The sequence below is a fragment of the Carettochelys insculpta genome, chromosome 15, assembly GCF_033958435.1.
Source record: "Carettochelys insculpta isolate YL-2023 chromosome 15, ASM3395843v1, whole genome shotgun sequence".
Classification (NCBI taxonomy): Eukaryota; Metazoa; Chordata; order Testudines; family Carettochelyidae; genus Carettochelys; species Carettochelys insculpta.
The window spans coordinates 8363064-8388237 of record NC_134151.1 but is presented as its reverse complement, the minus strand read 5'-3'; the positions used below and the strand labels follow the sequence as shown (position 1 = coordinate 8388237).

Sequence of the window (25174 nt, the reverse complement as noted above, 5' to 3'; positions counted from 1 at the left end):
TCCCTTTTGGGTTTTATGTCACTAATGTTGCATGGTACAGGACAGAGAGGTCTTATCTCCCTTGAAGCAGGAGATTCTTTTAACATTTGATCAGCAATAGAAGTTCTTCAAAGAAAACCAATAGCCACAATTTGAATTTTTAAAAGACATTCTGTGCTTGTAGCATAGTCCAGGCATGACTTGTAGAAACTGAAATTAAATTATAACTCTGCTACTAAGGCCACTGGAGCTACTGGGAACAGAGACAAGCTAGGATCACATGTCCTGTGGGAAGAATGGCTTTCCAGTAAGAAAGAATTGGCTGTATAACAGCACCGTCTAACAGCCACCAGGAACCTCTCTGGACTGACTGAGCCCTAATAATTATACTTAGATTTTCTACATTACCTTCCATCAAAGGATCTCAAAGCACTTTGCAAATACTCGGGGCCTAACTTCTTTCTGATGCTACAGACCCACAATTCCAGCACCCAAAGATGCACTACAGCACTAAATTCCAGACCAAAATTATTTAAGCCTTACAATATCAATGATATAGCTAAGTATTAACTTCATGCTAACCATTCTCCTCTCCTGTTTTAATTTGACTTGATTACATTAGATTCTAAAATACAGGAATAACCACATACAATAATAGAAAAGCGTATGCCTCCGAAGTAAGGAAGAGAACATAAATTCTTCAATTCAGCTCTACTATAGTGAAGAATGAAAACACACACCAGGTTAAAATTTCTGGAGCTTACATGTAAAAAATGTTTAATTAAAGACAGAGATTTACAAATGAATAGCTTGGGGGATAAATAATGGCATACAGCATCTATTGCTATTAAACCATCAGTTCAGCTGTAGCAATAAGCTTGGTCACAACTAGAGCTAAGCAAAAATGTTCAGTGAATAGTACATTTCCCAAAAATTAATTTCTGGGGCACTGAAAATATTTGCAAATTTGAGTGAAATTTGGCAAATACTTTCAACTGAAAATAATACGAAAACAAAAATTTAAAGAATGTGATTTCAAACTGACCTTTCATTTCAAATTGTTTTTCTTGACCCACACAAGATTTTTAGAGCTGAGAGGGGGAGCTGCTTTTCATTTTGACAATAGAAAAATGGGGAAAAAATCATTTTTGTTCTAAACAATCCTACTTTTTCCAGCTACTGGGCTGAAAAATCAACTATTTGCTGAGCTCTAGTCACAGAGAGATAGACGGGTTAGAGGACTATGAGAAGCTGAAAAGCTCAGTCCAATGACCAGTGGACAAATGCACCCCATCCAGTGGGCATCTTCACTGATGTCGCAGCATAGAGGCCAACCATTGAACACACATGCAGAAAATAAGATGATACATAAAAGTCCACACGGATTTGTCAAGAACAAATCATGTCAGACCAATCTGATAACTTTCTTTGACAAGGTAACAAGTCTTGTGGATAGGGGAGAAGCGGTAGATGTAATATATCTAGACTTTAGTAAGGTTTTTATATTGTCTCACGTAATATTCTTATTAACAAACTAGCGAACTATAACCTAGAAGGAGCTATTTAAGGTGGGTGTGTAAGTAGTCAGATAACCATTCCCAGAGAGTAGTAATAAGTGGTTTACAGTCATGCTGGAAATACTTAATGAGTGGGGTTCTGCAGAGATCAGTTCTGGGTCCAGTCCTATTAAATACTTTCATCAATTTTTTATTTATTTATTTTAGACAATGGCATAGAGCGCACACTTACAAAGTTTGCAGATGATACCAAGCTTGGAGGGGTCACAAGCGCTTTGGAGGATAGGATTATAATTCAAAATGATTTGGAAAACTGGAGAAATGGTCTGGCTAAATTAGATGAAATTCAGTAAGTATAAATGGAAAATACTCCACTTAGGAAGGAACAATCAATGAATTGCATAAACACAAAATGGGAAAAGCCTGTCTAGGAAGGAGTGCAAAAACACAAATATCTTTCTGGGATGCATGAGCAGAGGTCATGCAAAGAAGAAACAAGAAATAATTCTTCTGCTTTATTCCATGCTGATTAAGCTTCAGCTGGAGTATCATGTCCAGTTCAGGGTGGCACATTTCAGGAAAGCTGTGGACAAACTGGAAAAAGTCCAAAGAAGAGCAACAAAAGTTATTAAAGATCTAGAAAACATGACCTATGAGGGAAGATTGAAAGAAAGAACTCAGCTTGTTTAGTCTGGGAAAGAGAAGACTGAGAGGGATTGTGATAACAATTGTTACAAGGAGGTGGGAGAAAAGTTATTCTCCTTAATGCCTGATGATAGGACTAGAAGCAATGGTTGTAAATTTCAGCAAGGGAGGTTTAGGTTGGATGTTAGGAAAATCTTCCTAATGGTCAGGGCCTTTAAGCACTGGAATAAATTGCCTAGAAAAGTTGCGGAGTCTCCACTATTTGAGATTTTTAAGAACAGGTTAGACAAACACTTCCGGAATGGGCAAGAATGGTGCTTGGTCCTGCTATGGGTGGATGACTGAACTTAATGACCTCTCTAAATTCCTTATAGTTCTATGATTTTACTTTCCTTTTAATAGGGCAGACTGTGAATGGGAGGAGTCTAGGACCCTAAATAACATAGCATCTTCTCTACCTTAATACTTAAGGAAAGTACCACTGGAGAAAGAAGTGCTGGCCTAAAGCCCAAGATTATAACTTGTTGGAGGCTTATCGGCAACAACCTTTAGAAATGCCTCTGGACATTTAAAGATGATACTTCTGAGATTCATTAACATGTTTCTCACTAGTCACCATGGGGGACTGGGTGCTAAGTAGCTGTGTGTGTGTCTGCTAGCATGATAAACACCATTACATTTGAAGAACTACATCAATGAGGTTTTTTCTTTCTTTCTTTCTTTCTGTCATTTCTGTGGCAGACACTGGCAATTCTGCTACCAGAGAGAATCTGAAAATTCTGAACTTTCAGAAAGAATCCAGATGTGACTTCAAATAGCAAACAGAAAAGAGATAAGGAACCAAAAGCCATTAAGTAGTATCTCCCTTTCTCTGAGCTGAACAGCAAATCAGGTTTATTCCACCTCAAGGTGTACAAGTAAGTACTTTTACTGATATGTGGGACACAAATACTAATGAGAATCTTGATTACACATTTTCAGTTCATGTACATGTGAGGCTCTTTTTCAGTTCTGGTTTTCATGCTGTTAACAGTATTTTTGTAGAAAGAAGAACTGGAGTCAGAAGCCACATCTACACAGCCCAGCAGTGGCTCTGACGATCCAGGCCATGTAGACGTAGCCAGAATGTCTATAGCTCAGCTTAGAAGCACTGTAAATAATTGCTGTTACTAAAGATCTGTTTATCAGAGTCATGTATATTCTCCAAACTGAGGAACATTAGCAAATCAGTAGTGCAACCATCTTAATGTAAACTGAACTTTCATCTCTGAGCATAAATATTTTCTATAACATGCACTGCAGATCACAAATGATATGGGGAGAGATGACCCCAAGAAAATTCCTGTCAACTGTGGTTTTCCTTTCTAATGCTTCTTTTGCTGAATATTTTTGGGTTTAAGTCATTTATTTGCATCCATGCTGCATAAATTAAAGAAAAAAAATGATGGAAAGCCTTTTTCTCCTCTTCACGTCATGCTCCTGTTAACAGGATGCTATCTCAACTCTTTCCCAAACTGTACTACAAGCAGTTACAAATATAATATTTGAGTAATGTTACTACTCCAGGTAAGTGATAGCTTTGGTTGTCACAGGTATGTTATACAATCACAGATGGTACAGTAGATGGTCCATGGTGCTATGTTAGATGTTCTGTACGAAAAAGCCTGAGAACCCTTTTTATATAACATTAATTCTTATGTCTGATCATTAATTTACAGTAATAAAAAGAGAGATAAATACAGTTCTGTAGTTGGACATCCCTTTACAGGACAGTTCTTGTGAGGCATGATCAAAAGACAATGTCCTTAAAATAAAAATTTAATGCTTTTCTTGTGCGCCATAGCAAGGAGGTGGAACAGAAAAAGCTTAGGTGCAAACCATTAAATAGGGCAAGATGAGTTATGGATTGTTTCTCACCATCAAACCTCGCATCATTATCACATAGTACATACTCACAAACTTCTTATCTGAGAGGATCTCGTTTGTCACAGCAATTTGCAGAGTGATAGGCATGAATTACAGTGTAAAAGTACAGCACACAGCCAGCATGTTGCTGTCTCTTCCCTACCATTTGAATCTTTCTATTCTGATTCCTGATTTTCATTGAGTACCAGGTGAGGAGAACATTTTGCAGCATAGAGCTGTGGGAACTTAATTTCACCTGTTATCTGCAGTCAGTCTGCTCTACACCTCTATGTTCATCCCAGGATTCTGATGCTACTGATAATATGCTTTCACTGTATCTTGTCACAGAGGGATTCTCATCAGCTGACCCATCCTGGTAACTAGCATAGGCAGACAGCTACTTTCCAATTCCACAATGTCACACAACAGCTGCGTCTACACGTGCACGCTACTTCGAAGTAGCGGCACCAACTTCGACGTTAGGCGGCGAGACGTCGAAGTCGCTAACCTCATGAGGAGATAGGAATAGCGTCCTACTTCGACGTTCAACGTCGAAGTAGGGACCGTGTAGACGATCCGCGTCCCGCAACGTCGAAATTGCTGGGTCCTCCATGGCAGCCATCAGCTGGGGGGTTGAGAGATGCTCTCTCTCCAGCCCCTGCGGGGCTCTATGGTCACCGTGGGCAGCAGCCCTTAGCCCAGGGCTTCTGGCTGCTTCTGCGGCAGCTGGGGATCTATGCTGCAGGCACAGAGTCTGCAACCAGTTGTCAGCTCTGTGTATCTTGTGTTGTTTAGTGCAACTGTGTCTGGGAGGGGCCCTTTAAGGGAGCGGCTGGCTGTTGAGTCCACCCTGTGACCCTGTCTGCAGCTGTGCCTGGCATCCCTATTTCGATGTGTGCTACTTTGACATGTAGACGTTCCCTCGCTGCGCCTATTTCGATGTTGGGCTGAGCAACGTCGAAGTTGAACATCGATGTTGCCGGCCCTGGAGGACGTGTAGACGTTATTCATTGAAATAGACTATTTCGATGTTGGCTGCACGTGTAGACGTAGCCAACTTGACCATCCCTAGGAACAGTGAAAATAGACACCTACACCCATCCTTATGAAAGCAGAAAACCACCTTTAGAGGCACTCATTTCTCAGCCTGATAGGGAGAAATGACTTCTCAGTTTGGGTTTCCCATACCAGAACATAGACCTGGCTGGTATAATCATCTCACACCTGTACTACACCACTCAGGAACTGTCCTATGAAATTCAGTAGGGCTCTACTGAAGTTCAAGTATCATTACAAACTTACAGGATGTAAGAAAGGGATATTTGCTATAGATTCTGCGGCATCCTACAGAAAATTATACCCCTGCTTGAGTTCTATTGGTTTCTATAGGCCATGTGGGAATAAATGAAGATATGTTCTCCACTATTCTGCACCAGGAAGCTAAAATTTTGCGTTCCTATGCATAAATACATTCTATGCTGTCCTATTGAGATGCTTCTCGCTCATTCTTGTCCTTATGACAAGGGCACCTATACTTAAAGTGTATGGTTATTCTTTGCACAAGAAATAGCTCACCGTTCACCTGCATCAGTTCATACAAGATGTTGCATAAAAGTACAAGTACATTGAAGGTAATTGTGTGAAAATATTTATGGTGCACTGAATCAAGTGAAAGCCATCTGCTCATTTTAAATCCTGCTGTCATTGACAGCATCCTAATAAGCTGTAACCCAGACATATCGAACAAGTATTACTTACAACACTCGAAGAGACTTGAGTCCATTAAATGCATGAACTGGAATACACCGGAGTCTGTTGTAGCTCAGAATCCTAGGAGAACCAGAAAACAGAGTTGCAGAGTTATATGTATCTTTGGTTATGTTGCTACTAATTTACTTAAGAAGCAGGATGGAAAGCTATCAGTTTTCACAGGAAGAGAGTTACTCATTGATATTGCTGATTTTGTACTGAACAGCAATTAAAAATTATGCCAGAACTTCTGATTACTTACAGTGTTGACAGCTGAGTCATGTTGGTGAAAGTGTAATTGGCCAATATGCTGATGCTGTTGTTGCTCAAGTCACTAAAGAAATACACACAGCAGATCCATTGTTTATAAAAATGACTTTAAACAAGTAATTTTTAAATATTAAAGCAGACTCCAAGCAGCAAAATAAACAATGTCAAAGCTACACATTATCACCTGGCATCATTTCTTGTACACAGTCTCAGAAGAATTGTACAACCAGCCACATTAGAGTATTTCTCTATGGGACTCTCTTCCAGGGCACATTTTCAGTGCACTGAAAGAGAGAAGCAGTAGCTGTATCAAAAATTTAGGGGCAGATGGATGAGGGGACAGGTGAAGTAGTCATTGGCGCTTAGTGAATTTATCACACGGGTTTGCAATTTGTCACACCAATATCACCTCTTTTTGGAGCAGGTATGCATTTTGTGTGCAAATACATGTATAACTATTGTGGACTAGTTTAGGGTGAATAGTGTCTGGTTGTGGGGATCTATTTTGAACCTATGGATACAAGATCTCCACTTTTTGTACATCAAACAAGACACTGCTTTGTTAGTTGCCTTTGTTTTTTCAGTGCTATAATATCATAAGCAGTGGCTTCACTATAAGAAACTAATGTCTGACTTTCAATCCTACCACTGTTGTACAGGTAAATCTGTTGCACCCAACTACAGTCACATAGTTCACAGTGGTTTTTCAACACTTAAAGGAAACAATTGCTGACATGACAGGTGGAATTGAATTCCACATGACAATTCCCCATATGCCACTCAAGACATGTGGGGAAAAAAAACCCACTTAATTTTGTTGGCATTCAAATTTTGCATTTCTTACATCAGTGTCAGGTGTCTGAAGGTCGACAGCTCCTTTGGCACAGCTGTTAAATGATTTCCTTCCAGATATCTGCAAAGAGTCACATTTTAATGATTAGGCACACATGATAATATGAACTTTGGCCAGGTCAGGCTGTGTCATCTGTATTTGCGTGGAAATGCAGGATCTAATAGAACTTTAAAAGTTGTAACTATGATGGAATCTCTGACTCATCACAACTTCAAAACTATACTCAAACCCTGGTAGAATTTATTTGCTTTGCAAATCCATTGTCTCCAGTGCAGTGCATCATAGCAGTTCATTGATGGTTTTGCTCAGTAATTTGAAGGCAGTATAGCTAGGACCTTTGATCTGCAGCTCAAAGAAAAGTTCATTTAGCTCTCCATAGAAGACTGTTATGGAAGGAAGGGGTAAAAAAACCCCACACATGGTGTGCCCTTGGCATAAGGTTATATTTAATTACAGTTTTTACAAGGAATTGCAAGTTCTAATTGACCCCATTAGAACAATTTCTGCCCTCTGACTGCAAACAGATTGTACAGACAGAGTTTAAATAAACCCTTGTGTGGTATGTCACATTGCTTGATATTGGTATATTAGAACCTCTCTTATTCCAACCCAAACATCTGATTATTTTCTAAAAATTTCATTGCAGCATCTTGTATCTGAGATTTTAATTTTTTTATGATCTTCAGTAATACAGGGGGAGATTTTAAAAAATACAAATCATGGTTGACTGTTTAACTCCCATTTATACTACCCCCCAAAAAACATCTCTCCCACATCCAGCAGGTATACTTAATACAATAGACAGCATTTCCAGTTTGGGTATGCACTGCAGCAACAGTGAAAAAAAATATTTTTTAAGACAAAACTAATGTTCACAGGAATTCATTTGCACAGCAGGAAACCCCCTTCAACATAGGACAAATATTATAAGGCGTGGAGTATACATGACGAAATATTATCTGTTTTACAGCACAATACATAAAATATTTTTAGCCCCGAAAGGCTCTACCCATACCAAAGATCAGACACAGTCTTAGACATGTAATTTTCCCTAACATTCATGTGTGCAGATACTTCCATATGCCAAGATGTGAAGATTTTTCCCCTATGAGTAAATATTAAATGCACTAAGGCATATTTCCTAATAATTAAGCAGGAGCTACATACACGGACGCGCACGCATGCACGCACGCACACACACACACAATATACATATAAAGCACTGAACTCTAATGTTTTCTTTCAAAGTTATGACCATTTACTCTTTAAATGCATTTCTTTTTTTTAATGAAATACATAAAGACTGTGGCATTTCTGGGGCAATTAGAAGAGATCATAGCAGAGGCGCTCAAATAATCACTTAAGTTGAGGTCTGAAAAAAATCATAACTGTGAAATTTTGCCAGGTTGTCCTCATTTAACAATGCTGGTTAAATAGCTCCACTGCAAAGCATGAAAAGTTGTTTGTGTCCTTCCACAGTTCCCTTGTACTTACGTGCACGTGGTATCTAGGTGTTTATCATAAAACCTTTCAGTTTTAAGCACATTCCCTTTTTAACACTATCAGGTCAAGGTAAGCCTGCTACTGTCAAAGCATTATAAAGCAAAGGGGGACTAATTATTGAAGTATTATAAAATATAGACGTATTGGGAACTGCCATTAGAGATCTGACAGTGCTTCAAATGTCTACCAGATCATCATCAACAACCACAACCATGGGCTCAGCGCCATTGGAGTCTGATGCCTCCCTCACTATTTCCTTCCATTTTCCCTGTCCAGTGTGGAGTTGCTTAGTTTGTGTATCAATCTAGTCTATCATCCATGGAGATCTTCTTCTCCTGTTCGAACCATCCATTATGCTGAATACCAGGGTCTTGACTTTTCAGGCTACCAGATGGCAACAGTATATAGTCTCACTTGGAGTAGGAAAGAGTCAAGATCTAAGCAGGGTCCTCTCATTCTACTGTTGGATCCTGTGTATCCATTTTTAAAATCCAGAGGGTTTTCTCTTTCACTCCTTACTTGAATAACCCTTGCTGAGATGAAGAAGGTAGAAATAGGCCTGTGAAAGCCAAAACTGCTCTTCAGAACAAACTTTGTGGAAGGAGAGGAGGAAAACGGCTCTACACCCAAAGTTATTGCAGGCAGAAAGTGTAACATGCCTTCCCAGCATGTGTCTACACCCTGTCACTGCTGGGACTCTAAGAAGGGAGACCTGTGGCAATGGGGATCGGATTATTAGATGGTCCTTATCATTGGAAGGGAAACTGTCACAAGATTACCTTATAAGACAAAGAACACTAAGCCAGATCATACCCCCCACATCAACAAAGAGGGACTGGACCTTCTGTATAAAAGAGGGGTGGGTATCTTCTCTTCACTGACTCTCCTTGCTGCTCAGGCAGCTATACGGTGCCCCAAGGTCCTGGAGCTGCAACAGGGTGTGACAGAGCAGTTTGAGGGTGCATTTTCCTTATTTTACTTCTGGAGCAGTTGGTACTTCTTTCAGCTCTCATACCACTGTTCTGGGGACAGCTGTGGCTGGTTGGGCAGGCAATGGTAGAGAGGCTCTAATGGAACTATACTTCCACTGAGGAAAGGTCAGTACAGAACTCTAGGACCTAATATGACACTGGTCCATGTGACTCCACAGGCATCGGCCAGTTTTTCAAGCTATTGTAGTGGCCTTTTATACAGGGGAAATAGATGCAATTTAATCTGAACGATATAGGCTATGTCTACCCTACAGCGATCTTTTGAAAAAAGTTCTTCTTGATGATCTCTTCCAAAAACACTTCTTTCAAAAGAGTGTGTCTACCCCTCAAAAAAACTGGAACAAAAAAATGATCCGCTCTTTGATAGAGAGTGTCCACACAGTGCCCACTCTTTTGAAAGAATGGCATGGGGGATTGAAAAAACCCGATGCAATGAGGACTTCTCTTTTGAAAAGGATGTAGCAGGCTGTCATGGCACAGAAGTATCAATCTATTTGAACGTTTTACGTTTCAGGAAGATATTGCCTTTGGATAAAAATTCAAAAAAGTTTTTGTCTCCATTTTCCAACCTAATTCTAACAGTACTTGGGTCATTTTCCTCATGTGCTCTATGCATAATCAAGCTTTATAGATTTCTGATCACATGGGGAGTTCATAAGTGGGGAGGGACATCCCCAGGGCATCCACACATGATTTTTTTTTTCAAAAGAATTTTTCCCAAAAAAAGTGGTCTTCCTCATCTGGGAGAGGAAGAGGGATGCTGGAAAAAAGTGCTGAGTTCTTTTGATTTCAGATTGAAAGAGCATATTGTGTATGTAGACACTTCACAGGTTCTTCTAGAAAAGGCCCATTTTTTTCAAAATAACTTGCTAGTGTAGATGCAGCCATAGAGAGAGAAAGGATCTGCGAGAGACAAGCCAAGGCAGGCAGAGATTTCATCAGGAGGAAACCCTTTTTGGTGGAGTTCTTCTTATGTAGACCTAGGTTACTGAAATCAATCTGATAACCTTCAAAGGATTATCAGGTATCATGAGGGAGGACATATATCTACATGCAGAGGAGTGCTTAGTGTACTGCATCGAAAGCCGAAAACATAACCTAATGATCATCTCAGAATTTGTGCCATATTGTCTTTGACAAAAAACCTACTTGGTTTTCATTTATAACAGCAAACATCAATAATTATAATTACTAACGTTATAGCTTTTGTCTCCACGTAAACTGCTTTGGTGCCAAAGAATTTTGTGCAAGCTTTTTGGTCTGAAAAACTCTTACTGTAAATTGACTTTTATTTGTCTGCATTATTTAAAAGTAAATAAAAATATACAGAAAAGCTACTGCCTTTTATTAAAGAATATGTTATTTATATAAACTTGTATTTTATTTTCTCTCTTCTGTTTCAGTATAATGATCTCCCCCATTTTCTTTTGTCTCCGCTCTATTTTCTAAATTAAACAAACTCTAGAGAGAGTTTCTGATAAGGCATTCAATGCTGGAGCCTAATAATAAAATTAAAAAATCCTCAGCTGTCGAATAGAAAGAAAAACTGCCCCTTTCCTCCACACTTATAAACTCCTCATGTGACCTGGAATCTATAAAGATTGATTACGCTTAGAGAAAGTTGGAGTCGGAGAAAGGAAGCTAAAACTTTTTGAATTTTTATCCAAAGGGAGAATCCACCTGAAATGTAAAAATTTCAAATAAATTGATTCTTCTGTACCATGACATCCCATGCACCATACACTGACCAATTAACCCTTAACAAGGAGCGAGAAGCAAATTAGCTACAATGTGTGTTTGGGGGGCGTGCAGCTCTTGGGTCCTATGGGTGCAGGGCCCATGAAGACAAGTACTTTATGGGAGACTGTTGCTGGTTGTGCTCATCTTAGCTCCACAAAGCTGCGTGTACACGTGCACGCTACTTCGAAGTAGCGGCACCAACTTCGAAATAGCGCCCGTCGCGTCTACACGCGTCGGGCGCTATTTCGAAGTTAACTTCGACGTTAGGCGGCGAGACGTCGAAGTCGCTAACCTCATGAGGAGATAGGAATAGCGCCCTACTTAGACGTTCAACGTCGAAGTAGGGACCGTGTAGACGATCCGCGTCCCGCAACGTCGAAATTGCTGGGTCCTCCATGGCGGCCATCAGTTGGGGGGTTGAGAGATGCTCTCTCTCCAGCCCCTGCGGGGCTCTATGGTCACCGTGGGCAGCAGCCCTTAGCCCAGGGCTTCTGGCTGCTTCTGCGGCAGCTGGGGATCTATGCTGCAGGCACAGGGTCTGCAACCAGTTGTCAGCTCTGTGTATCTTGTGTTGTTTAGTGCAACTGTGTCTGGGAGGGGCCCTTTAAGGGAGCGGCTGGCTGTTGAGTCCGCCCTGTGACCCTGTCTGCAGCTGTGCCTGGCATCCCTATTTCGATGTGTGCTACTTTGACGTGTAGACGTTCCCTCACTGCGCCTATTTCGATGTTGGGCTGAGCAACGTCGAAGTTGAACATCGACGTTGCCGGCCCTGGAGGACGTGTAGACGTTATTCATCGAAATAGACTATTTCGATGTCGCAACATCGAAATAAGCTATTTCGATGTTGGCTGCACGTGTAGACGTAGCCCAAGAGTGCCTACTGCTTTGAAAGGGAGCAAGAAATTAGTGTGGGCCAGGGCAAATAGATACATATCTGCATGATCTGTCAGCCATTCACCCCAAATGGAAAGGGGTGCAACAGCTGTGAGTGTCACTTTGGATCTGATATGGAATAACTCGGGAACTGTCACTTGTGGGAAAGGATTCTGCTTTCCTGATACTTTCTTCCCATGCACCAACCCTTGGGCTCTGGCTATGGAAAGGATCTAGGAAGGAAGTCACAAGGATAAACTTTAGAAATCCTTATTTAAGATAATAGGCACAATTCTCACAATACAGTGCTCCAACATTCAGAATGCATTTTGGGGCAGTTCCCAATTCATTTTGACATGGAAAAGAAGCCAATATAAACAGCTTTTTAGGTTAGACAAAGCTTTCCTCTCTTTTTATCTTGCTATCTGTTGGGTGTTTAGCCATGGAACCCTGAAATGTGTGTGTTGTACTCTAAGGCCATGTCTACATGGTGCACTGCTGCTGGTAGGGTCATGCAAATGAGGACACTTGACAATGCAAATGGCGACTGAGACAGAAACAAACCTTTGGGCCCCTAGAGACGGACTGTTCCAGCATAGCTCCTTTGCAATGTATATTCAAGCTACAATATTCTCAACCATTTCCAGGTTATTTTAGAGTATTAGCATGAAGTGGTAATATTTATACCAATACAACATTTTGTGAACAGAACTCAACAGCCTTATGATTTTACTCTTGAAAAGTTAGTGATTATACTATTATCATACATAGCAATTATCAGGGATGCATAAAGCTTTTCTATTTAACTTCCTGCCATAGTATACAAAGGATGGTGACATTTTTTTTTAGAAAAAATGTCAAAGCCTATTTTAAGCTAATTTGAAACAACCACAGCTTTTCACAATATGATGATATAATGAAAGACACGTCAATCTGAGTTTCTGCATTTGAAAAAAGCACCACCATTTACACAGGAAGCTTGACTGGATTCCATATCACGTGCCACATGGTGAAACTTCATTCTCATGACATTTACACAGATCTAATCTAATCCAATAGATAAAGCCCAAATTCAAAGTCATCCAGTTAATCCCAAGGCTAAATATATCAGTGAATTCAGTATACATTGAACCCTACTTTATATTAAAAAATAAAAATAAAAATGATGCATTTAAAATGACAGCTGCTTTCTCCACTCACCCCGATCTTGTCTATTTTTTTATATTGGAGAACACTGGGATTTGAGGTCAGACTATTACCACAAGGTGTCAAAGTGGCAATAGTTAGAATCACTTGTAATTTTTTGTGTTATAGAATGCCTGCTTGGCCACTGTCTCATACAGGAGCATTCTGTGTTGAGAGGAAGCCAAAAGGTAAATAAAGTTCTCAAGCAGTAACTAAAGGGGAACAAGGAAGCACAGGAAAAAGCCATTGTTATTTGGGGACTTTTGTTTTAAACATTTAAGATAAAAAAAATTAGGAGCTGCTTGGCAATGCTATATGTAAACTGTATAATTAAGTTAGGGTCACAACATTTTTGATGGGATGTTCAGAACATTGTTTGCAATATAGGCAACTTTACCAAAAAATATGGCAGAGAGTGAGAGAATGAAGCATGAAATGTACTAGGAAACACCATATTTCAATGACCTGAAAAGGTCTTAAGATATGGGGTTTTAGTTCAGCTCACCAAGAAGGCAGGGGCATTTGCAAAGTTTGGATCTAGATCTAGATTTAGATTTGAATTCTGAAATCTCTGAAGTTTGGGCAAAGTTTATCTTGGGCTCATCTCTACTAAAAGTGTTGTTTTAAAATGACATGTAGAAAATATGGCTTTGTTTAAAGGGCACACTGAAGGCTCCAAGGCTATTTTTCTCTATCATGCTCTGTAAGTGCTGAAATCAGCTTTTGGAAGCCCTGTTAGACCTTTATATCTCTCAGAGGGCCATTTAATAAATGTGGATCTATTTCTTTTTTAAATTGTCAGATGTGAAATACAGACAGATTCTCTATTTTGGGTACAGCTAAAAATACCATTTAATAGAATAATTCAAACTCTCTGAATTGAAAGAGCTTTCTGTTTAGAATATATTAAGCAGACTGCAATATCTTTCCTGGCTGAAGCAGCCCCAAGGCCAAGTCTGCCTAAGCTTTCAGATAAATTGTTTCTCTCTTTTTATCATTAAAAAGAAAATTCACTTAAGTACATGTTAACTGTTAGTGCACAAATAATGCTGATTGCCAGAAAATCCAGGCATTTGCATCCACAAACAGATATTTCTATCAGATATGCAACTTCAGGATTATCACACTGATTTGCAAGAATGATGCAGATGGTAATATACCAGCACTGGGAAATGGCACACAACACATTAGTACACGTATGTTCATCTCAACTGACTTCTTATAAATTTGCTATATCTTGACCGCAGGAGGTTGAACGCAGGGCCAGATTAATGCTTCAGGGGGACCATTTCCATTAGATTTTGTGAGGTCACCTAAGCTCCAGGCTGGGGCCAGAATGCTGGGTATGGAGTCTGGGAGGGGGCTGGAGGTTGCAGCAAGAAGGTGGTGGGGAAGGGAATGAAGTTTCTGACTGGCAGTGCAGCTGGTGGGGTGGGCCTGGGGATGAGTCAGTTGGAGTGAAGGAGGGGGCTTAAGGCTGGGGCCAAGGGATTTTGAATGTGGCAGGGAGCTTACAATAAGAGGCTGGGGTGGGGATGGGGGATACAGGTGGGAGTTCAGGTGCTGAAGTGGGCCAGGGCAGAGGTTGGGATGAGAGTGCTTACCTGGGGCAGCTCCCCTTTGGTGTTGGGGGAAAACAGGTGGCTCCCTGCAACCCATGCTGCCCTGTGCTTGCCTGCAGGCACATCCCTCTGCAGTTCCCACTGGCCAGGATTCTTGGCCAATAAGAACTATGGGGTTGGGCTGCAGGTGACGGCAGTGCAAAGACAGAACTTACTCCAGTGCTCACAGTGCTTCTGCCCAGCATGGGAGATGGCAGTGCGTGGAGCTGCCACCTCTTGCCCTGGCCAGGCACAGCCAGTTAACATGCACTTAGTGGCCCTTTAGCCCAGGTCCTCGGTCTGCAGCCCCTAAAGCCCTTTCTTTTTCTACCCCTGGCTGAATGTACAGTACCCAAAAGTAATGATAATGCTGAATTGACAGTACTCCACTAAACCTGCAGCTGCTCTTTGCTCAGGGCAACTATTGCTAACCAGGTGTTAGCCTAGTCTCATTAGCTAAAGTAGAGTGAAACAGGATAGATAGCTCACCCATTTCAGTGATAGTCACTGTGTCCCTTGACGTACGGCAGGCAAGTGAGAGAAGCTCGTTTGACTTGTGCTGACAGATAATGGAAGAAAGAGGGAACAGGGAAGAGAAAACTATTTCATTTCACCAAATGGGTTCATAGCCAGCCAAGCAAAAACAAATCTTTGGGTGTGAAGACAGCAAGTGGAGCTGTGTCAGGATGTATTGCTTGAGCGCCAGACCCCTGTTCCTGTCATGTGTGTATGACTGATCGGAACAGGGAATGGACACTACTAAAATACAACTCAAACCTGACAGCTTAGGCAGGATGCAAGGTTCAGGCCCTGGAAAACTGAAATATCCAATGTAATGTCATACACGGTAGATGAAGACACTTCAAGATTCTGAGAAAAATTGTGTATTTGTGTCATCCCTGAACTGGGTGTAAGATGCAAACAGCAGGGTTTCTATTGGAGAACTACATTGAGGTGCTACCATCTGCCATTTATTAGGATCAGTTGCATTTCTGACTTGTGTCCAGGATGCATAAAGGATAGGTACAACTGAAATGGCAAGATAATGCACGCTGTTTCTAGATGCCTTTGATCTCACTGATCCATGTCAGTCTAAGTCAGGGAAAGGCTGAGTACCAGGGCATGAGGAAGTGCGTTAATTGGTGCTGCTGAATAAGATCAGGTGATGATCAGAGAGGGAGAATTCAGAAACCCAGAGGTCAGAGAGGGCAGTGCTTGATAGAAAGTAAGTCAGCTGAATGGCCCTTTTAGTGAGTAAGAGAATTGAAGCACAGCTGCCAGTAGAACAGAGAATTACTGGTAGGGAGGTGAAAAATTAAAGGGTTATTGGGAAGCTTAAGTTGTCGAGGAAGTGCATGGGAGATTGTGAGGAAAGGAAGAGCGAGCGTGGCTGCTGCTACACTACCATGGTCCCGTCAGAGGGGCCATGGTAATGAAGCAATGCGAAGCAAGCTAATGAGGCACGGACATGCATATTCAGCACCTCATTAGCCCAAAGGCAGCCAGGCGAACAAACTTCGATTTTCAGATTGAGAGTGAAGTTGGCGGCAGCTTCAAAATAAGAGCCCCATTTTGACACTCCTTTACTCTGTTCTAGTTCTGCAGGAGTAAGGGAATGTCAAAGCAGGGCATCTATTTCAAAGCTGCCCCCATCTTCACTGTCAATCTGAAAATTGACGTTTGTTCACACGGCTGCCATTCTGCTAATGAGGTGCTGAATATGTGTGTCAGCACCTCATTAGCTTGCTTTGAATTGCCTCATTACCGTGGCCCCTCCAACGGGCCACGGTAGTGTAGCAGTAGCCTGTGAAACAGGAAAACATCAAACATTTTGTATAGATGCATAGCAACACAAATTAAAAATACACTTAATAAGCTGATGTGTCTCTAGCTCCATCACTGCTCTATCCAAGTATTGCAGTAGTAATATGAGTCCAGAGACAACAAGATTGATGCATATTTAATCTAAAACTAGACTAAGCTTATTATAACAACATAAGTAACCCCAGTGTTTTCCCCCCCAGTGCAAAACCTTGCTATTTCCCACAGACCTAATAACAGCAGCTGGATACCGTCAGGCCTTTATTAGATACAGCCTGGCCTTTATTAGAGATTACTCTGCCTTTTAAAAAAGAACTGAAAGTCAAGTGCTGGGGTAAAATGTGAAAAGCAAGCTTGGGAAAGTTGCTTCAGACATAAAAAAAGCTTTTCTAAGGAACTGATTTGGAGGGACATTGGACTACACACTGCTACTCTTTTATGTCTGACAGCAGGACTAGAAATGTGAGTGAACCCAAAGGACAAGCCTTCTCTTCAGAACTGCACACAGAGCAAAGAAAGCCCAGGTGTGAACTGGCTAAAAACACCAGTAATGTATTGGCAGGCAGTAAGGATATTCTGCATGGCATCCCCCTCCCTTCCAATATAACCCATGGAAATTTGGGAAGTGGGGAAATGTTGAGGGGAATGGCAACTGCCTGTGGTATCTTCTGTCTCAAAAGCCCAAGGCTGTGTCTACACTTGCATTCCTCTTTCAAAAGAGGCATGCAAATGAGGGAAATCAAAAATGCAAATGAGGTGCAGATTTATACCTTTCGAAAGAAGAAAACCAGTGTAGACACTGCTCTTTTGAAAGTAAACACCATCTTTGAAAGAATCTTTTTTCCCATAAAAGAAGAACATGAAACAAATGTCTTCTGGCCTCTGTTTCTACCTCAAGATGGCAAATTTGGAAGAAAGAAGTGGAAACTAGGAGACTCTCTAGCAGATCTCAGAAACTTACAGGAGATCGAGCTGGAAACCTAGCTTTTAGTGTTAATGCTTGACAATAGTATTTTTACCTCTCACCAGAGCTGTGCTATGTCAGGTAAGGATGTATCAGAGCCATTTGCCAGTCTATATTCAGCACATCACAAGATACATGCTGAGTCCTTGAAGTTGCTCTACACTGCTAGTGAGCAATTGTTTGGAAAGTGCTGTAACTTATTTACATAACCAATTACAATGACAGTTTCAAGAGCCAGACCTCAAACAACATGGCTTTTGAGTAGCTAGTCTATGTATATCAAAATTCCACAAAGGCCTGTATAAGAAGGTAATCCTTGACTTCCCCAGCCAGAGTGGCAGTGGTGCCTCTTCACTGCTGCCCCTTCAGCCATTCATACTTCAGTGCTTCCCAAAAAGATTGATTACTCGTCTACTATTTCAGCAGGCGTTGAAAGGGAGAAGTGAGTAATTCATCAGCTCACTCCTGGTTCATCCCCCCACCTGCCTCCATTCCTAGGCAAGCTGGTTTGCTGTGTACCCTGGAGAGCAATATCTCCCTCATGCTGTAACTGTATCCTTCCCCTCACACTACACATTAAAATAGTAGCTGTGTCACTGTGCGCAGAGCCCTTGGTGATGGCTAGAGCAAGGATTTAGTGTTAATTGTCCCCACACTGCATGGCTTTTTCTCTGGGAGGGGTCTGAGGTGGTGCTTCAAGTAATGAAGGACTTGGAGTGGAATTCTGATGAATGCTGTGGGGTCTTGCATTTTATAAACTTACATTTTCCACATTAGAATGACAACCTCTCTAACAAGCTGTCAGCTGAAATCCTTTTTATTAAAATTTAACTTACTTTATACATCCCATTTTAATAAAAAAACATGGCCATACAGCTTACCAAGCCAGTAAATTAATGTTGCATATAAAACTCCAAAATACCTCTACACAGGAAATTTCTAACTGCAACAGGTACTAAATAACAAAGTGCTGAAATGAATATACCTCTTACAAGGAGACAGAGAATTTCATTCTGCAGTGGGTAGGATTTCATCATATCCTAGTTCAGCAGAAAAGCCTAAGTAGAATATCAGCACTGGTGTTATTGCAATGATGGCAGGTTGGAAATCTAGGCTCTCTGCCTCTCCAGTTTTTCTCTTGTGTTTCCATCCTGGATTGTCTGTAGGGACTCAGAAGCAAGCTGAACATAGAAAGTGTGTCTGGGTGCCCATGATGTCAATTTTGCAGAAGGGCAACCAGCATCATGTTCCCACAATGAACCAGTTACTTGAGTTATTTTGTTTATCCTTTTTATAAATAGAATAGAATTAGTATTCTAGTTAATTGAAGTCTCATAAAACCAGGGTTTCATTGAAGGTTAATAGAGCAGTCCAGCACTAGGCATAGTGCAAATAGGTGCTGCTCTACATGCTCTTCCCATACTGTTTTGCCAACATACTTCCATTCTGGCACTCCACCCCCATGTGTCTCTAACCATAGAATTTGTCAGTTCAGTTTCTCTGATATGTGGAAATCTGGAATTATACAGGGAGGATCAAATCTATGCAAGTTCCCAAGAGGGACAGGTGACACCATAGGTCTTACCAAGTTCATGTATTTAACAAATGACTGTCTAGTGACAGAGAGGTAGCTGCGTTAGTTTGTATGATTGATTGGAGAAGGAATGGAGGACTGCCCTCAGAGGGGACAGTAGAGGTATTATGGGATCATAGATTGGACCTTGGGCCATACTGCATGTAGACAGCTCTGGGGAGAGGTGTAAAATGAAAGGCAGTCCTTGGAAGCTCATTATTCCCTTGACACTTAGAGCCATGCTGGCACAGGACACCTACCTGTAATTGGTTCTAAGTCTGCCCTTGGCAGAAAAATCTTCACGTTGAAGTCTTCACATAATCCTAATAAACCCTCAGGGATGCTTCTGTTTATGCCACAGCAGGTAATGGACATATATGGTGGTTTAGAGTAGTTGTTGATGCTATTACAGAAATGTCTGAAATAGCTTAGAAATGTCTGAGCTATGAAAGTCAAAAATCTATGCTCACTATATGGCAGGTATTCCAGAAGAGCTATTCCAAAATAGCTCATTTTGAAATTACACTGCTACACAAAAAATGTATTTTGAAATAGCACTTAGCTAATTCGAAGTACAGCCTCTACACACAGTCTGTTTCGAAATAGAGCCACTGGACACACCATGGCATACTTTGAAATAGTCTCTCTTCCCTGTCTTAAAAGCACCTATTGCAAAATCGCTATTTCATAATAGGCTCTATTTCTCAAAGAATAAGGTCTACCAACTTCAAAATACGCCAACTGCTATTTTGAAATAATTTCAAAAAAGCGGTTGCGTTGTGTAGACGCTAGGAGAGTTATTTTGAAATGATGGCTGTTATTTCTAAATAACTTTGCTGTGTAGACCTACCCCGTGTCTGCTAATAGAAAGTAAAAATCTTCAGGTAGTTTCTACCCTGAAACAGCACATTCTGGGGTCAAAGTTGACCCTGGAACTCCTCATGAGCTGCGAGGATTAAGAATGGTGGGCGGGAGGAGCACTCTTGTCAACCTTCTGCCACGAAGACAGGCATGGAAGTCGATGGCTGAAAGGTTGATTTTAAGTAAGCAACTGGCTTACCTAAAATTGTGTACCAGCTGTTGACCTTCCAGGTGAGTACAGACACAGCCTTAAAGGCTTTTTAAAACCGCTTGAGGGTAGAAACTACCTGAAGATTTTCACTTTCTATTAGGAGACATAGTGTAGGTCTACACAGAAGACTAGGTCCTAAACAATACAAGGCTTTTTATAACATAACCAAAATATTGACCTGAATCTAGAAGCAGAGAGAAAGCTTGTGAAGTTGTTCATATACTTTTGGTTTCAGACCTGCCGTGCTTGGAATCAAAAGATCACTCATCTTTTTCTTTAGGAAGCGATGTCAAGGAAAACATGTTTGGTATTGTTTTTAGTGACAAATTGGCATTTCAGCTTGTGTTGGCTGAAAGAATCAGCAAGTGACAAAATCAGCTGAGACTGATTCATTCCAAAACACGCAAAGTGCCATGGTGAAACCATGGGAAAGGGGTGCGGTTTGGAGTTAGTTCCATTGCTATGCTTTTGAATTCAAAACACAAAGCTCAACTAGATGACCGCAAATTCGAGTAAATTAGACTGTTTAGTTCCATGATGCTGTAATTGTGCTAGCACAGGGGTAAGCACACTTTTTACTTAGGGCCCATTGTTTTGTCCTCAGTTAGCAGTGCCCCCAAACTGTCTAATGTAATCCAAATGGAAATTTCAGTTATGTTCATGTGAAAAAAACCCTCCTTTTGATGCATATAAGACAATATGTATGTAGAATGTAAAAGCTTTATTATTCGGTACATAAATGTGACTACACAGACATAAAACCAGTAACATATTTCAACATTTTTAATGAGATGGATGAGCCTGAGACCCAGAAGGCGATCGTACTGTGCTCTGCTTAGGAAATTTTACACCCTCAAGGGGGCCTGCCTCCCACTTTGCTTACCCCGTACTAGCACATACTGTTACTTTCATTTGGAAAGAAAAACACAAGGACACAGCAAATCACAGGAATTTGTGATTTTGCTGTCATTATAGGAACAAACTTAACTCATGTCACTGCTGTATAGCATATTACACACATTATAACAATTCCTACCATAAAAAAGTGTTGCGTAGTTATACAGAACTGAAATGGTACGTGTAATTCCCCACTGACAACAAATAATGCCCGAGGGAAGTGCTGGGACTTTATGGTATGATGAGGGCAGAATATAGCTTGCAGAAGCTTTACTATTGGTAATGACACATTAGAAGGATAAGAATGAAGTTGACTTTCAGATGAAACCATATTGTTACTCCATGAACTGCACAAATGTGAACAGAAATCACTGAAACATGACAAACACGTCTTGTTTCATTTCTCCAATTAGAGTCACTTTTCAGAGCAGAATTATACTTCACTCAGCAAAGAATTTTCTTTAATAACCTAAAAATAATCTTGAGCAAGTTAGGTACCAATTTGTTTTCCCCATAGAACATGCATCTATGCAGAACACCCATGACCTATATATTTTACACAAGACATCACAGCACACACTCTCACTACAGACTTTTCTTCACTGGAACACTCAGAAGTAAGTTATGATTAATCACGTAGAGCTATGAAGTTAATGTGTACAATTTAACGGGAGCCCTTGCATCGACAGTCTCTTTCAGAAATGAACATCAAGCAGGCCTATGGCGCCTCAGAAGCTAACAAATTTATTAGAGTGCAAAAGTAAAACCTACGAAAGCTCATGACCTAATAAATTTGTTAGTCTCTGAGGTGTCACAGGACTGCTTGTTATTTGTGAAGCTGCAGACTAATCCTCTGAGATTTTTCAAAAGCAACTTGGTTTTAGTTTGCTGTTGCTATATCCTCCCCAAAAGACACCCAGGGAAGGTGTCACGTGGTGTTTGAGAAAATTATATGTGAGAGTAGTGCAAAATACCCTCCACTGAACATGAAGGGCTAACCCTAAATGTCTTCACTATGCGGAAGATCAGCCTGGAAAGGTTTGATTTTGGGGTTTGATTTCACGCACCTCATAGGCACATGTGAAATCAAACTCTCTGGGGTCAGCAGTCGACCTCTTTATGACCCCTTTACTTCTGAACACTGAAAGGTGTATGTTGTATGCTAAGGGCACGTCTTCACTACCCAGAAGATCAGCCTGGTCAGGTTCTGTCTTCTGGGCTTTGATCCCGTGTGCCTAGTGAGGATGCATGAAACTGAATTCTGAGGAAAAATTCTGATGAGAAGTCAAATTACAGATGACCCCTGTACTCTTGAATCTCGTGAAAAGTAAGGGAGGCTGACGGGAAAGTTTCTCCCTTAATGAGGATGGACAGCTGAGTTGATTGTAGATAAATTGATTCCAGTGACACAATTGCCATAGCTAGAATTGTGTATCTACAATCAACTTTAATGTCTAGTGTAGTCCTGGCCTAGCAGGAAACTGTAGTACCTGTTCAACTCCCTTTCTCTCTTGCTCCTTCCAATATTGTGCTAATTAGTGTCAATCAGATATGGTTGCCCGTTCAGTAGTAAACAGACTGATTAACTTCATATACTCGAATCATATGGCAACCAACTACCTTCATATGTTAACAATCATTAGCTGTTAACAAGTTGCAGTAACTACTCACCTAGGTTAGATTTCAATATGTGACCTAGAGGTGAAGAGCTCTATATTCCTACTACTAACCCTCAAAGCCATTCGGTTCCTACACTATCATGAATTCTTTCCATGGAAAGAACCAAAAACCAGTGTAAATTCATTGCAAATGAACAGTTAGAATGGGTCCCGCAACTCATGCACAGTCACTTCACAATTTAATCTAATTACCCCTGTTATTTTAGACATTTCATGAGAAACAAAGAGAAAAGAAAAGACTCCGCTGTTTGTTTTCCCTGCTGTTTCTTTTGAAAAATGTCATGCAGAGGGATAATTAGCCCACAGATGCATATGCCAGGAACATAGTTTCCAAAGCTCTTTCAAACTGTCCGTTGTGAACTCAAGCTGCTGAAAATGCACTATATATTACTCAGTATTGATTTATTCATTCACTCCCCACATACAGAATGACTATAAATGAATACATGGTGTGTGTATGATTTTAAATGACATCTCATCTCTGTTGAGAGTAACATAGGGAATTACAGCCTACCTAGCCATGAAAAAAGGGCCAGAACTATCAAAAAGGTAAGGAAAGTTTCAAAGGACAATGATTCATTCTCTGAAGTCGACAGCAAATTTCCATTGATCTTAGCTAGCACAGTATCTAGTCCCCTTTTCTTCTGAAAGAAGCAATGTAAAAAGTAACTTACAGCTCAGTCACATCCTTGGGGATGCCCTTGGGGAGGATGCGTAGCCCTTTGTTACTGCAGCGTACCACTGAGTCCATGCAGGTACACTGATCAGGACAACGAGGAGAGAGCAGACAGCTGCTTTCATCATTACCTGCAGAGGGAGAAAGGACATGAGGACCCTGATATTTGGGAAGGAAACCAACCATGTTTCTTTTGAAAAATGGCATGCAGAGGGATAATTAGCTCACAGATGCATACGCCAGAAACATAGGAGGACTCGCTTCAGAGACAATTGCTTGCATCTGGTACAAAACAGGGACATCCATAAGCCTGCAATAGTTGGATTGTCAATTGGCCACTAATATTTAACACCACATACTGGAAACCAGCTACTTCTAGATAGGCCCAAGAACGTTAATAACAGAAGATCACTTGTTATCATCTACAGCCCCAACTCAACCCCCTCCAGTGCATATAGTGGAACATGATGCTGCAGTCTCACAGGCTCTAGGTGACAGGCCTGTTCTTTCCTACAGACAGCCACCCAACCTCAGAAAAATTCTCACTGGCAACCAGACACCACAACACAGTAATGCTTCTGGAACCTTTCCTTTCAGCAAACCCCATTGCCAAACATGTCCACATATTTACACTAGAGAAACCATCACTGGGCCAGACAATGTCAATTACACAATCAGCAGCTCGTCTTCCTGCACTTCTACTAATGTGATACATGCCATCATGTGCCAGCAATGCCCCTCTGCTATGGATAGTGGACAAACTGGACAACCACTTCACCAAAGAATGAATGAACACAAATCAGAATCTGAATACACATAGACCAGTGAGTGAGCATTTCAGTTTGGCAAGACATAGTATTCAACACTTAATGGTGTGTGTTTTAAAACAAAGGGATTTTAACACCAGATTACAAACGGAGACATCTGAATTGGAGTTTATTTTCAAGTTTGATACCCATCACCACGGACTCAACAAAGATCTCAGTTATCTTATGCATTACAAGGGTAATTTCCCCACTTTTAAGATTTGCAGTGATCACAGGTATCCCTCTTAACTTAATAGACACTCACAGAGGCTTTTTTCTTCTGCCATCCCCTATGTTTCTTCTGCTTTATCTAGCTGATTTATTAGTTTTTCTTTTTACTTCTTCTGTCTTTTTAAAAATTTCTCTCTCTCTCAGTTATCAGGGTTCTCCAGATCTGAAGAAGTGGGTGTATCCCAGAAAAGCTAATAAATAATATGGTTAGTCTTTTAGGTGCTACAGGACTGCTTTTTTGTTTTATGAAGATACAGATGAACATGGCTACATCTCTGAGACCACACACTGGATCACTCATATCAGGATGCAAAACGGTCCAGAAAAATGAAGGCAATTGTTTTAAAGGGACAAAAAGGAAGTAAAATTTTATCCAAAAGCTGCCTAGCTTTTTGAGATTTTACAAATCTTCATCCATTAAGTAGACCCTTTTCTGTCCCCACCCAAAACACTCACCCTCAATTAGCTTAAATGGAAAACTTTACTAGCCTTAATCATATTTTGACAAAAGGCAGTCATGACCTATTTTATGTTTTACAATGAATTCTTTCTTAAATAGCTACCTAGCTTTGTTTCCTCATGATGTAACTTCAATGCTAAACTTCAACTTTTAATGTTGGCAGCGCACTTCATTTATCATGTT

The 25174-nt window shown here is 40.7% G+C and overlaps 1 protein-coding gene across 2 annotated transcripts in view; it reads right to left on the bottom strand.

Moving 5' to 3' along the window:
• The window catches only part of SLIT3 (slit guidance ligand 3), a 738435-nt gene that overhangs the window by 114353 nt on the left and 598908 nt on the right, over positions 1-25174 (bottom strand). For both annotated transcript variants that reach the window (XM_075009368.1, XM_075009369.1), the window contains 4 exons: positions 23493-23625; positions 6910-6978; positions 6058-6129; positions 5805-5876 (listed from right to left, as the gene is read on the bottom strand). In XM_075009368.1, the coding sequence (XP_074865469.1) occupies positions 5805-5876; positions 6058-6129; positions 6910-6978; positions 23493-23625 (346 nt within the window). The remainder of the gene's footprint in view (positions 1-5804; positions 5877-6057; positions 6130-6909; positions 6979-23492; positions 23626-25174) is intronic.